Raw genomic sequence first — 16,640 nt, forward strand, 5'->3', positions numbered from 1 at the left:
GAGCTGACAGTCTGAGGAGACAGCAATGCTGAATAATAGTCTACACTGCGTCACTAGATCCTTATACAGGGGTATAATGAGGCCTCACTGTACAGGAGAGACCGGAGCGAGGATCTGGTGCATGATCACAAGAGCTGACAGTCTGAGGAGACAGCAATGCTGAATAATAGTCTACACTGCGTCACTAGATCCTTATACAGGGGTATAATGAGGCCTCACTGTACAGGAGAGACCGGAGCGAGGAGCTGGGGCCTGATCACAAGAGCTGACAATCTGAGGAGACAGCAATGCTGAATAACAGTGTACACTGCGTCACTAGATCCTTATACAGGGGTATAATGAGGCCTCACTGTACAGGAGAGACCGGAGCGAGGATCCGGGGCCTGATCACAAGAGCTGACAATCTGAGGAGACAGCAATGCTGAATAATAGTCTACACTGCGTCACTAGATCCTTATACAGGGGTATAATGAGGCCTCACTGTACAGGAGAGTAGAGCAAGGAGCCGGGGCCTGATCACAAGAGCTGACAATCTGAGGACACAGCAATGCTGAATAACAGTCTACACTGCGTCACTAGATCCTTATACATGGGAATAATGAGGCCTCACTGTACAGGAGAGACCGGAGCGAGGATCTGGGGCCTGATCACAAGAGCTGACAATCTGAGGAGACAGCAATGCTGAATAATAGTCTACACTGCGTCACTAGATCCTTATACAGGGGTATAATGAGGACTCATTGTACAGGAGAGACTGGAGCGAGGAGCCGGCGTCTGATCACAAGAGGTGACAATCTGAGGACGCAGCAATGCTGAATAACAGTCTACACTGCGTCACTAGATCCTTATACAGGGGTATAATGAGGCCTCACTGTACAGGAGAGACCGGAGCGAGGAGCAGGGGCCTGATCACAAGAGCTGACAATCTGAGGAGACAGCAATGCTGAATAACAGTGTACACTGCGTCACTAGATCCTTATACAGGGGTATAATGAGGCCTCACTGTACAGGAGAGACCGGAGCGAGGAGCAGGGGCCTGATCACAAGAGCTGACAATCTGAGGACACAGCAATGCTGAATAACAGTCTACACTGCGTCACTAGATCCTTATACAGGGGTATAATGAGGCCTCACTGTACAGGAGAGACCGGAGCGAGGAGCAGGGGCCTGATCACAAGAGCTGACAATCTGAGGACACAGCAATGCTGAATAACAGTCTACACTGCGTCACTAGATCCTTATACAGGGGTATAATGAGGCCTCACTGTACAGGAGAGACCGGAGCGAGGAGCTGGGGCCTGATCACAAGAGCTGACAATCTGAGGAAGCAGCAATGTTGAATAACAGTCTACACTGCGTCACTAGATCCTTATACAGGGGTATAATGAGACCTCACTGTACAGGAGAGACCGGAGCGAGGAGCAGGGGCCTGATCACAAGAGCTGACAATCTGAGGACACAGCAATGCTGAATAACAGTCTACACTGCGTCACTAGATCCTTATACAGGGGTATAATGAGGCCTCACTGTACAGGAGAGACCGGAGCGAGGAGCTGGGGCCTGATCACAAGAGCTGACAATCTGAGGAGACAGCAATGCTGAATAACAGTGTACACTGCGTCACTAGATCCTTATACAGGGGTATAATGAGGCCTCACTGTACAGGAGAGACCGGAGCGAGGATCCGGGGCCTGATCACAAGAGCTGACAATCTGAGGAGACAGTAATGCTGAATAACAGTCTACACTGCATCACTAGATCCTTATACATGGGAATAATGAGGCCTCACTGTACAGGAGAGACCGGAGCGAGGATCCGGGGCCTGATCACAAGAGCTGACAATCTGAGGAGACAGTAATGCTGAATAACAGTCTACACTGCGTCACTAGATCCTTATACAGGGGTATAATGAGTCCTCACTGTACAGGAGAGACCGGAGCGAGGAGCGGGGGCCTGATCACAAGAGCTGACAATCTGAGGAGACAGCAATGCTGAATAACAGTCTACACTGCGTCACTAGATCCTTATACAGGTGTATAATGAGGCCTCACTGTACAGGAGAGACCGGAGCGAGGAGCGGGGGCCTGATCACAAGAGCTGACAATCTGAGGACACAGCAATGCTGAATAACAGTCTACACTGCGTCACTAGATCCTTATACAGGGGTATAATGAGGCCTCACTGTACAGGAGAGACCGGAGCGAGGAGCAGGGGCCTGATCACAAGAGCTGACAATCTGAGGAGACAGCAATGCTGAATAACAGTCTACACTGCGTCACTAGATCCTTATACAGGGGTATAATGAGGCCTCACTGTACAGGAGAGACCGGAGCGAGGAGCAGGGGCCTGATCACAAGAGCTGACAATCTGAGGAGACAGCAATGCTGAATAACAGTCTACACTGCGTCACTAGATCCTTATACAGAGGTATAATGAGGCCTCACTGTACAGGAGAGACCGGAGAGAGGAGCAGAGGCCTGATCACAAGAGCTGACAATCTGAGGAGACAGTAATGCTGAATAACAGTGTACACTGCGTCACTAGATCCTTATACAGGGGTATAATGAGGCCTCACTGTACAGGAGAGACCGGAGCGAGGAGCAGGGGCCTGATCACAAGAGCTGACAATCTGAGGAGACAGCAATGCTGAATAACAGTCTACACTGCGTCACTAGATCCTTATACAGGGGTATAATGAGGCCTCACTGTACAGGAGAGACCGGAGCGAGGAGCAGGGGCCTGATCACAAGAGCTGACAATCTGAGGAGACAGCAATGCTGAATAACAGTCTACACTGCGTCACTAGATCCTTATACAGGGGTATAATGAGGCCTCACTGTACAGGAGAGACCGGAGCGAGGAGCAGGGGCCTGATCACAAGAGCTGACAATCTGAGGAGACAGCAATGCTGAATAACAGTCTACACTGCGTCACTAGATCCTTATACAGAGGTATAATGAGGCCTCACTGTACAGGAGAGACCGGAGAGAGGAGCAGAGGCCTGATCACAAGAGCTGACAATCTGAGGAGACAGTAATGCTGAATAACAGTGTACACTGCGTCACTAGATCCTTATACAGGGGTATAATGAGGCCTCACTGTACAGGAGAGACCGGAGCGAGGAGCAGGGGCCTGATCACAAGAGCTGACAATCTGAGGAGACAGCAATGCTGAATAACAGTCTACACTGCGTCACTAGATCCTTATACAGGGGTATAATGAGGCCTCACTGTACAGGAGAGACCGGAGCGAGGAGCAGGGGCCTGATCACAAGAGCTGACAATCTGAGGAGACAGCAATGCTGAATAACAGTCTACACTGCGTCACTAGATCCTTATACAGGGGTATAATGAGGCCTCACTGTACAGGAGAGACCGGAGCGAGGAGCAGGGGCCTGATCACAAGAGCTGACAATCTGAGGAGACAGCAATGCTGAATAACAGTCTACACTGCGTCACTAGATCCTTATACAGAGGTATAATGAGGCCTCACTGTACAGGAGAGACCGGAGAGAGGAGCAGAGGCCTGATCACAAGAGCTGACAATCTGGGGAGACAGTAATGCTGAATAACAGTGTACACTGCGTCACTAGATCCTTATACAGGGGTATAATGAGGCCTCACTGTACAGGAGAGACCGGAGCGAGGAGCAGGGGCCTGATCACAAGAGCTGACAATCTGAGGAGACAGCAATGCTGAATAACTGTACACTGCGTCACTAGATCCTTATACAGAGGTATAATGAGGCCTCACTGTACAGGAGAGACCGGAGAGAGGAGCAGAGGCCTGATCACAAGAGCTGACAATCTGAGGAGACAGCAATGCTGAATAACAGTCTACACTGCGTCACTAGATCCTTATACATGGGAATAATGAGGCCTCACTGTACAGGAGAGACCGGAGCGAGGAGCAGGGGCCTGATCACAAGAGCTGACAATCTGAGGAAGCAGCAATGTTGAATAACAGTCTACACTGCGTCACTAGATCCTTATACAGGGGTATAATGAGTCCTCACTGTACAGGAGAGACCGGAGCGAGGAGCCGGGGCCTGATCACAAGAGCTGACAATCTGAGGAGACAGCAATGCTGAATAACAGTCTACACTGCGTCACTAGATCCTTATACAGGGGTATAATGAGGCCTCACTGTACAGGAGAGACCGGAGCGAGGAGCAGGGGTCCGATCACAAGAGCTGACAATCTGAGGAGACCGCAATGCTGAATAACAGTCTACACTGCGTCACTAGATCCTTATACAGGGGTATAATGAGTCCTCACTGTACAGGAGAGACCGGAGCGAGGAGCAGGGGCCTGATCACAAGAGCTGACAATCTGAGGAGACCGCAATGCTGAATAAGAGTCTACACTGCGTCACTAGATCCTTATACAGGGGTATAATGAGTCCTCACTGTACAGGAGAGACCGGAGCGAGGAGCGGGGGCCTGATCACAAGAGCTGACAATCTGAGGAGACAGCAATGCTGAATAACAGTCTACACTGCGTCACTAGATCCTTATACAGGGGTATAATGAGGCCTCACTGTACAGGAGAGACCGGAGCGAGGAGCAGGGGCCTGATCACAAGAGCTGACAATCTGAGGAGACAGCAATGCTGAATAACAGTCTACACTGCGTCACTAGATCCTTATACAGAGGTATAATGAGGCCTCACTGTACAGGAGAGACCGGAGAGAGGAGCAGAGGCCTGATCACAAGAGCTGACAATCTGAGGAGACAGTAATGCTGAATAACAGTGTACACTGCGTCACTAGATCCTTATACAGGGGTATAATGAGGCCTCACTGTACAGGAGAGACCGGAGCGAGGAGCAGGGGCCTGATCACAAGAGCTGACAATCTGAGGAGACAGCAATGCTGAATAACTGTACACTGCGTCACTAGATCCTTATACAGAGGTATAATGAGGCCTCACTGTACAGGAGAGACCGGAGAGAGGAGCAGAGGCCTGATCACAAGAGCTGACAATCTGAGGAGACAGCAATGCTGAATAACAGTCTACACTGCGTCACTAGATCCTTATACATGGGAATAATGAGGCCTCACTGTACAGGAGAGACCGGAGCGAGGAGCAGGGGCCTGATCACAAGAGCTGACAATCTGAGGAAGCAGCAATGTTGAATAACAGTCTACACTGCGTCACTAGATCCTTATACAGGGGTATAATGAGTCCTCACTGTACAGGAGAGACCGGAGCGAGGAGCCGGGGCCTGATCACAAGAGCTGACAATCTGAGGAGACAGCAATGCTGAATAACAGTCTACACTGCGTCACTAGATCCTTATACAGGGGTATAATGAGGCCTCACTGTACAGGAGAGACCGGAGCGAGGAGCAGGGGTCCGATCACAAGAGCTGACAATCTGAGGAGACCGCAATGCTGAATAACAGTCTACACTGCGTCACTAGATCCTTATACAGGGGTATAATGAGTCCTCACTGTACAGGAGAGACCGGAGCGAGGAGCAGGGGCCTGATCACAAGAGCTGACAATCTGAGGAGACCGCAATGCTGAATAAGAGTCTACACTGCGTCACTAGATCCTTATACAGGGGTATAATGAGGCCTCACTGTACAGGAGAGACCGGAGCGAGGAGCAGGGGCCTGATCACAAGAGCTGACAATCTGAGGACACAGCAATGCTGAATAACAGTCTACACTGCGTCACTAGATCCTTATACAGGGGTATAATGAGGCCTCACTGTACAGGAGAGACAGGAGCGAGGAGCAGGGGCCTGATCACAAGAGCTGACAATCTGAGGAGACAGCAATGCTGAATAACAGTCTACACTGCGTCACTAGATCCTTATACAGGGGTATAATGAGTCCTCACTGTACAGGAGAGACCGGAGCGAGGAGCGGGGGCCTGATCACAAGAGCTGACAATCTGAGGAGACAGCAATGCTGAATAACAGTCTACACTGTGTCACTAGATCCTTATACAGGGGTATAATGAGGCCTCACTGTACAGGAGAGACCGGAGCGAGGAGCAGGGGCCTGATCACAAGAGCTGACAATCTGAGGAGACAGCAATGCTGAATAACAGTCTACACTGCGTCACTAGATCCTTATACAGGGGTATAATGAGGCCTCACTGTACAGGAGAGACCGGAGCGAGGAGCAGGGGCCTGATCACAGGAGCTGACAATCTGAGGAGACAGCAATGCTGAATAACAGTCTACACTGTGTCACTAGATCCTTATACAGGGGTATAATGAGGCCTCACTGTACAGGAGAGACCGGAGCGAGGAGCCGGGGCCTGATCACAAGAGCTGACAATCTGAGGAGACAGCAATGCTGAATAACAGTCTACACTGTGTCACTAGATCCTTATACAGGGGTATAATGAGGCCTCACTGTACAGGAGAGACCGGAGCGAGGAGCCGGGGCCTGATCACAAGAGCTGACAATCTGAGGAGACAGCAATGCTGAATAACAGTCTACACTGTGTCACTAGATCCTTATACAGGGGTATAATGAGGCCTCACTGTACAGGCAAAGACCTAGAACAAGGACTGTGGAAAACGGATTTCTATTTAAAAAAGAGCCGTTTAAAAAGCCAAAAGAGCCGGATCACCAAAAGGAGTCGAACTTCCCATCACTAGTCTTCACTCTGGAGATCATGTGACCCCTGACTCCTCCCCTCCTGTGACCTCATCACAGGTCCTGTGCACAGAGCAGCCATATATGTGGAGTGCGGCTCTGCAGGTGGAGGTATGTGGAGATTCCCCATTACTGAGCGCGGGGGACATTAACCCCTTCTGCACTGAGACTATAAGAATCATCACGTTTCTGTTTCCTGTAATAGATACATACGACCCCACTATGGAGGACAGGCAGTGAGGAGACGGAGTGTTCCCATAGTACAGGGCCCCTTTCTTGGCCCCACACAGTGTAATGCCCCCATTATGCCCCTGTAAGCAGGGTTCTGCCCCACACCCAGCTGCCTCGGGCACTTTACCATGGCCGGTACCTCAGATTCCTCCCCGCACCCCTTTCCTTTGGGGCTCCTTTATAATATCAGGAAACTGCATCATAAAGGTCAGCTGACCTGGTGCACCATCTAGACCAGACCTGGGCAAAGGGCATCCGGCCCGCCCACTGCCTGTGACCGGGTTCGGGACTTCTCCGGTTCCCGCTTTCCTCATGAATCATTCATGAGGAAAGCAGAGGAGTCCCGGCAGACGGGGCGGTGAGCGGAGCAGACCCCGACCTCCTGAGAGCGGCACCACCCACACACCAGACCTGCGGCTCTGACTGGTCGAGGCTGGAGGGGGGCGTGGTCTGAGAGGGCTGCGGAGATGCCATTGGTGGCGTCTGCTTGCAGCAGTATACATCACACCACGCCTCCAACTCTGTGCTAAAACGTGCGGGCGTGGTGTGATCTATACTGCTGCAAGCAGAGCAGTGACACTGGTGCAACGTAAGGCTGGCATCAATTACATTAGACTGGGGGTTGACGTCAGGCCGGGGTCTGGGACTCTGGGGAGAGTGGTCCGCGCCTAATAAAGCCCCTGTGAGCAGTACAGGAGTGGTACGCAGATACCACTGGCTTCCTCCCCTGCAGCAGCCACGTTCTTCTGAAACTTGGGCAGAGACTCCCATTGGAAGAATTAGGCAAGGTTAGCTGTTATAGCCCTTAAATATGTCAGCTGAAAAAAGAAAGATTGATAATAATAATAATAATCTTTATATAGCACTAACATATTCCACAGCACTTTACACACATCATCATCACTGTCCCTGATGGGGCTCACAATCTAAATTCCCTATCAGTATGTCTTTAGAATGTGGGAGGAAACCGGAGTACCCGGAGGAAACCCACGCAAACACGGGGAGAACATACAAACTCCTTGCAGATGTTGTCCTTGGTGGGATTCGAACCAATCTGGCTAACCACTGAGCCACCGTGCTGATGCAGAATGCAGAGTTTTTAGCAAGGAATGGACTTCCAAATATTTATTTGCTGAAGCCAAAGGTAAAGCTGTGCGCTTAGCTTGTGGAGAGCACATAGCGGTGTTTAAAGATTACAATTTGAGTCGCCATTACGAGACTAAACATGCGGAGACATGCAAGAACTTGACAGAGGCAAAGCGGCACGGGCATCTGAAGACTTGCTATCAAAACTGCAAAGGCAAAGATAGCATATGTATACTATATATTATATACATATATAGTATTGGGTACAACGGAGTTATTTATGTTAGTCCGGCCCTCTGACACCATCCCAATTTCTAATGCGGCCCCATGGCAAAATTAATAGCCCACCCCTGATCTAGACGCTTCCTCCCTGAAACTCTCCCTCTTCCCATTGATTCCACATGGTCCCGTCTGTACGACAGATGGCCGTCTATGTACAAATGCCACACAGCCCTGAGGATTTGTTCTTATGACTCTCCTTATGCCGTATATATGATGCCACTCACACAGTATAATGTATCCACAGTATCACCATCCCACCACACACAGTATAATCTTCTCACAGTATCACCATCCCACCACACACAGTATAATCTTCTCACAGTATCACCATCCCACCACACAGTATAATCTCACAGTACCGCCATCCCACCACACAGTATAATCTTCTCACAGTATCACCATCCCACCACACAGTATAATCTTCTCACAGTATCACCATCCCACCACACAGTATAATCTTCTCACAGTATCACCATCCCACCACACAGAATAATCTTCTCACAGTGTCACCATCCCACCACACACAGTATAATCTTCTCACAGTATCACCATCCCCCACACACAGTATAATCTTCTCACAGTATCACCATCCCCCACACACAGTATAATCTTCTCACAGTATCACCATCCCACCACACACAGTATAATCTTCTCACAGTATCACCATCCCACCACTTCTTCCTATTCTTCCCTCTTTTCAGAATTGTTAACAATTGTGCTTTGAGAATTTCATTTTTCAAGATTTCCCATCCTTCCTGGACATTTTTGTCTTTAAGGATATCCAGCCATTGGATCCCTCCAATTCTATTTCTGAATCCCGTAAAATCTGCCTTTCTGAAATCTAACCTTGACGTCTGATTCTTCACATGTCTTCCTCCTCTAGTTATCCAAAATTCTAAAATAGCATGGTCGCTACCTCCTAGGGTCCCAGCCACTTTTACCTCCTCAACTATTTCCTCCCTATTTATAAGGATTAGATCAAAGGTAGCAGTTCCCCTTGTTTTCTCCCCTACCTTTTGGAAGATAAAGTTGTCAGCAAGAGAGGATAAGAATTTCTTTGACCTGTTAGTTTTGCCTGAGAGATTCCCAATAAATGTCTGGATAGTTGAAATCTCACATGACAACTATGTCATATTTTTTGGAGAACTTGGCCATTTGATGCATAAAGAGTTCATCCATATCTTCAGCTTGCACAGGCGGCCTGTAGTAAATGCCTACAATGGTGTCCTTTCCATTGTTCTGTCCTTGTATTCTTACGCAAACAGTTTCCACAGAACTCCCAGTCTCTGAAGCTTCAATCTCTGTGCAGATATACGTGTTTCTAACATACAATGCGACACCTCCTCCTCGTTTATCAAGTCTGTTTCTTGCAAATAAGTTGTATCCTTCTAGTCTTGTATTCCAATCATGAGTATCGTCCCACCAAGTTTCAGTGATTCCAATGACATCATATTTCTTTTCCTGTGTTAGTAGTTCCAATTCTCCTTGTTTGTTGCCCATGCTTTGTGCATTCGTATAGAAACATTTTAGTTTGTGATTGGTTTCTCTTTCTCCAATATTTTTATTAATTAAATTCTTTTGTCTTTGTTCTTCCTTTCCACTTCTAATAGCAGAGTTCTCAATAGCATTTGTCAGGTGTATGGCTTTTTCTGGTCTTTTGCTTCCCTTCCCACGTTGTTCTAGTTTAAAGCTCTCCTTACAAGTGTAGCAAGGCGACTTCCAAATACATGTTTTCCAGTCTTCGTAAGGTGCACCCCATCTCTAGCAAGTAGTCCATCGTATAGGTAATTCACTCCGTGATCCAGAAATCCAAATTGTTTCTGACGGCACCATCGACGTAGCCAGTTGTTCACCTGCAGAATCTTATTCCACCTCCTTGTTCCATGGCTATCCACTGGGAGGATGGAAGAGAAGACTACCTGCGCTCCCAGTTCTTTCACTTTCTTGCCTAAGTTTTCAAAGTCTCTGCAGATGGTTTCCAGGTCGTATAATCTTCTCACAGTACCACCATCCCACCACACACAGTATAATCTTCTCACAGTACCACCATTCCACCACACACACAGTATAATCTTCTCACAGTATCACCATCCCACCACACACAGTATAATCTTCTCACAGTACCACCATCCCACCACACACAGTATAATCTTCTCACAGTATCACCATCCCACCACACACAATATAATCTCACAATATCACCATCCCACCACACACAGTATAATCTTCTCACAGTATCACCATCCCACCACACACAGTATAATCTTCTCACAGTATCACCATCCCACCACACACAGTATAATCTTCTCACAGTATCACCATCCCCCCACACACAGTATAATCTTCTCACAGTATCACCATCCCACCACACACAGTATAATCTTCTCACAGTATCACCATCCCCCCACACACAGTATAATCTTCTCACAGTATCACCATCCCCCACACACAGTATAATCTTCTCACAGTATCACCATCCCCCCACACTCAGTATAATCTTCTCTCAGTATCACCATCCCCCTACACACAGTATAATCTTCTCACAGTATCGCCATCCCACCACACACAGTATAATCTTCTCACAGTACCGCCATCCCACCACACACAGTATAATCTTCTCACAGTATCACCATCCCACCACACACAGTATAATCTCACAATATCACCATCCCACCACACACAGTATAATCTCACAGTATCACCATCCCACCACACACAGTATAATCTTCTCACAGTACCACCATCCCACCACACACAGTATAATCTTCTCACAGTATCACCATCCCACCACACACAATATAATCTCACAATATCACCATCCCACCACACACAGTATAATCTTCTCACAGTATCACCCTCCCACCACACACAGTATAATCTCACAGTACCACCATCCCACCACACACACAGTATAATCTCACAGTACCACCATCCCACCACACACACAGTATAATCTTCTCACAGTATCACCATCCCACCACACACAGTATAATCTTCTCACAGTATCACCATCCCCCACACACAGTATAAGCTTCTCACAGTACCACCATCCCACCACACACAATATAATCTTCTCACAGTACCACCATCCCACCACACACAGTATAATCTCACAGTATCACCATCCCACCACACACAGTATAATCTTCTCACAGTATCACCATCTCACCACAAACAGTATAATCTTCTCACAGTATCACCATCCCACCACACACAGTATAATCTTCTCACAGTATCACCGTCCCCCACACACAGTATAATCTTCTCACAGTATCACCATCCCACCACACACAGTATAATCTTCTCACAGTATCACCATCCCACCACACACAGTATAATCTTCTCACAGTACCACCATCCCACCACACACAGTATAATCTTCTCACAGTATCACCATCCCACCACACACAGTATAATCTCACAGTATCACCATCCCACCACACACAGTATAATCTTCTCACAGTACCACCATCCCACCACACACAGTATAATCTTCTCACAGTATCACCATCCCACCACACACAGTATAATCTTCTCACAGTATCACCATCCCACCACACACAGTATAATCTTCTCACAGTACCGCCATCCCACCACACAGTATAATCTTCTCACAGTATCGCCATCCCACCACACAATATAATCTTCTCACAGTATCACCATCCCACCACACAGTATAATCTTCTCACAGTGTCACCATCCCACCACACACAGTATAATCTTCTCACAGTATCACCATCCCACCACACACAGTATAATCTTCTCACAGTATCACCATCCCACCACACACAGTATAATCTTCTCACAGTATCACCATCCCACCACACACAGTATAATCTTCTCACAGTATCACCATCCCCCCACACACAGTATAATCTTCTCACAGTATCACCATCCCCCACACACAGTATAATCTCACAGTATCACCATCCCCCCACACACAGTATAATCTTCTCTCAGTATCACCATCCCCCCACACACAGTATAATCTTCTCACAGTATCACCCTCCCACCACACACAGTATAATCTCACAGTACCACCATCCCACCACACACACAGTATAATCTTCTCACAGTATCACCATCCCACCACACACAGTATAATCTTCTCACAGTATCACCATCCCCCACACACAGTATAAGCTTCTCACAGTACCACCATCCCACCACACACAGTATAATCTTCTCACAGTACCACCATCCCACCACACACAGTATAATCTTCTCACAGTATCACCATCCCACCACACACAGTATAATCTTCTCACAGTATCACCATCTCACCACAAACAGTATAATCTTCTCACAGTATCACCATCCCACCACACACAGTATAATCTTCTCACAGTATCACCGTCCCCCACACACAGTATAATCTTCTCACAGTATCACCATCCCACCACACACAGTATAATCTTCTCACAGTATCACCATCCCACCACACACAGTATAATCTTCTCACAGTACCGCCATCCCACCACACAGTATAATCTTCTCACAGTATCGCCATCCCACCACACAGTATAATCTTCTCACAGTATCACCATCCCACCACACAGTATAATCTTCTCACAGTGTCACCATCCCACCACACACAGTATAATCTTCTCACAGTATCACCATCCCCCACACACAGTATAATCTTCTCACAGTATCACCATCCCCCACACACAGTATAATCTTCTCACAGTACCACCATCCCACCACACACACTATAATCTTCTCACAGTATCACCATCCCATCACACACAGTATAATCTTCTCACAGTATCACCATCCCACCACACACAGTATAATCTTCTCACAGTATCACCATCCCACCACACACAGTATAATCTCACAGTATCACCATCCCCCCACACACAGTATAATCTTCTCACAGTACCACCATCCCACCACACACAGTATAATCTTCTCACAGTATCACCATCCCTCCACACACAGTATAATCTTCTCACAGTATCACCATCCCACCACACACAGTATAATCTCCTCACAGTATCACCATCCCACCACACACAGTATAATCTTCTCACAGTATCACTATCCCACCACACACAGTATAATCTTCTCACAGTATCACCATCCCACCACACACAGTATAATCTCACAGTATCACCATCCCACCACACAGTATAATCTTCTCACAGTATCACCATCCCCCCACACACAGTATAATCTTCTCACAGTATCACCATCCCCCCACACACAGTATAATCTTCTCACAGTATCACCATCCCACCACACACAGTATAATCTCACAGTATCACCCTCCCACCACACACAGTATAATCTTCTCACAGTACCACCATCCCACCACACACACAGTATAATCTCACAGTATCACCATCCCACCACACACAGTATAATCTCACAGTATCACCATCCCCCACACACAGTATAAGCTTCTCACAGTACCACCATCCCACCACACACAGTATAATCTTCTCACAGTATCACCATCCCACCACACACAGTATAATCTTCTCACAGTATCACCCTCCCACCACACACAGTATAATCTCACAGTATCACCCTCCCACCAAACACAGTATAATATTCTCACAGTACCACCATCCCACCACACACACAGTATAATCTTCTCACAGTATCACCATCCCACCACACACAGTATAATCTTCTCACAGTATCACCATCCCCCACACACAGTATAAGCTTCTCACAGTACCACCATCCCACCACACACAGTATAATCTTCTCACAGTACCACCATCCCACCACACACAGTATAATCTTCTCACAGTATCACCATCCCACCACACACAGTATAATCTTCTCACAGTATCACCATCTCACCACAAACAGTATAATCTCACAGTATCACCATCCCACCACACACAGTATAATCTTCTCACAGTATCACCATTCCCCACACACAGTATAATCTTCTCACAGTATCACCATCCGCCACACACAGTATAATCTTCTCACAGTATCACCATCCCACCACACACAGTATAATCTTCTCACAGTATCACCATCCCACCACACACAGTATGATCTTCTCACAGTATCACCATCCCACCACACACAGTATAATCTTCTCACAGTATCACCATCCCACCACACACAGTATAATCTCACAGTATCACCATCCCCCACACACAGTATAATCTTCTCACAGTATCACCATCCCACCACACACAGTATAATCTTCTCACAGTATCACATCCCACCACACACAGTATAATCTTCTCACAGTATTACCATCCCACCACACACAGTATAATCTTCTCACAGTATCACCATCCCACCACACACAGTATAATCTTCTCACAGTATCACCATCCCACCACACACAGTATAATCTCACAGTACCGCCATCCCACCACACAGTATAATCTTCTCACAGTATCACCATCCCACCACACAGTATAATATTCTCACAGTATCACCATCCCACCACACAGTATAATCTTCTCACAGTGTCACCATCCCACCACACACAGTATAATCTTCTCACAGTATCACCATCCCCCACACACAGTATAATCTTCTCACAGTATCACCATCCCCCACACACAGTATAATCTTCTCACAGTACCGCCATCCCACCACACACAGTATAATCTTCTCAGAGTATCACCATCCCACCACACACAGTATAATCTTCTCACAGTATCACCATCCCACCACACACAGTATAATCTTCTCACAGTACCACCATCCCCCCACACACAGTATAATCTTCTCACAGTATCACCATCCCACCACTTCTTCCTATTCTTCTCTCTTTTCAGAATTGTTAACAATTGTGCTTTGAGAATTTCATTTTTCAAGATTTCCCATCCTTCCTGGACATTTTTGTCTTTAAGGATATCCAGCCATTGGATCCCTCCAATTCTATTTCTGAATCCCGTAAAATCTGCCTTTCTGAAATCTAACCTTGACGTCTGATTCTTCACATGTCTTCCTCCTCTAGTTATCCAAAATTCTAAAATAGCATGGTCGCTACCTCCTAGGGTCCCAGCCACTTTTACCTCCTCAACTATTTCCTCCCTATTTATAAGGATTAGATCAAAGGTAGCAGTTCCCCTTGTTTTCTCCCCTACCTTTTGGAAGATAAAGTTGTCAGCAAGAGAGGATAAGAATTTCTTTGACCTGTTAGTTTTGCCTGAGAGATTCCCAATAAATGTCTGGATAGTTGAAATCTCCCATGACAACTATGTCATATTTTTTGGAGAACTTGGCCATTTGATGCATAAAGAGTTCATCCATATCTTCAGCTTGCACAGGCGGCCTGTAGTAAATGCCTACAATGGTGTCCTTTCCATTGTTCTGTCCTTGTATTCTTACGCAAACAGTTTCCACAGAACTCCCAGTCTCTGAAGCTTCAATCTCTGTGCAGATATACGCGTTTCTAACATACAATGCGACACCTGCTCCTCGTTTATCAAGTCTGTTTCTTGCAAATAAGTTGTATCCTTCTAGTCTTGTATTCCAATCATGAGTATCGTCCCACCAAGTTTCAGTGATTCCAATGACATCATATTTCTTTTCCTGTGTTAGTAGTTCCAATTCTCCTTGTTTGTTGCCCATGCTTTGTGCATTAGTATAGAAACATTTTAGTTTGTGATTGGTTTCTCTTTCTCCAATATTTTTATTAATTAAATTCTTTTGTCTTTGTTCTTCCTTTCCACTTCTAATAGCAGAGTTCTCAATAGCATTTGTCAGGTGTATGGCTTTTTCTGGTCTTTTGCTTCCCTTCCCACATTGTTCTAGTTTAAAGCTCTCCTTACAAGTGTAGCAAGGCGACTTCCAAATACATGTTTTCCAGTCTTCGTAAGGTGCACCCCATCTCTAGCAAGTAGTCCATCGTATAGGTAATTCACTCCGTGATCCAGAAATCCAAATTGTTTCTGACGGCACCATCGACGTAGCCAGTTGTTCACCTGCAGAATCTTATTCCACCTCCTTGTTCCATGGCCATCCACTGGGAGGATGGAAGAGAAGACTACCTGCGCTCCCAGTTCTTTCACTTTCTTGCCTAAGTTTTCAAAGTCTCTGCAGATGGTTTCCAGGTCGTATAATCTTCTCACAGTACCACCATCCCACCACACACACAGTATAATCTTCTCACAGTATCACCATCCCACCACACACAGTATAATCTTCTCACAGTACCACCATCCCACCACACACAGTATAATCTTCTCACAGTATCACCATCCCACCACACACAATATAATCTCACAATATCACCATCCCACCACACACAGTATAATCTTCTCACAGTATCACCATCCCACCACACACAGTATAATCTTCTCACAGTATCACCATCCCACCACACACAGTATAATCTTCTCACAGTATCACCATCCCACCACACACAGTATAATCTTCTCACAGTACCACCATCCCCCCACACACAGTATAATCTTCTCACAGTATCACCATCCCC

At 46.9% G+C, this 16,640-nt stretch overlaps 1 protein-coding gene across 1 annotated transcript in view; it reads left to right on the plus strand.

The window, feature by feature from the left end:
• The first annotated feature begins 6,618 nt into the window (after positions 1–6,618).
• The window catches only part of LOC141094112 (uncharacterized), a 47,426-nt gene continuing 37,404 nt past the window's right edge, over positions 6,619–16,640 (plus strand). Inside the window, exon 1 of the mRNA XM_073579845.1 lies at positions 6,619–6,727. Within this exon, the coding sequence (XP_073435946.1) occupies positions 6,701–6,727 (27 nt within the window). The 5' untranslated portion in view covers positions 6,619–6,700. The remainder of the gene's footprint in view (positions 6,728–16,640) is intronic.

This window comes from Dendrobates tinctorius, unplaced genomic scaffold (genome assembly GCF_039654945.1).
Source record: "Dendrobates tinctorius isolate UK_male_01 unplaced genomic scaffold, ASM3965494v1 ptg000063l, whole genome shotgun sequence".
NCBI classification, from domain to species: domain Eukaryota; kingdom Metazoa; phylum Chordata; class Amphibia; order Anura; family Dendrobatidae; genus Dendrobates; species Dendrobates tinctorius.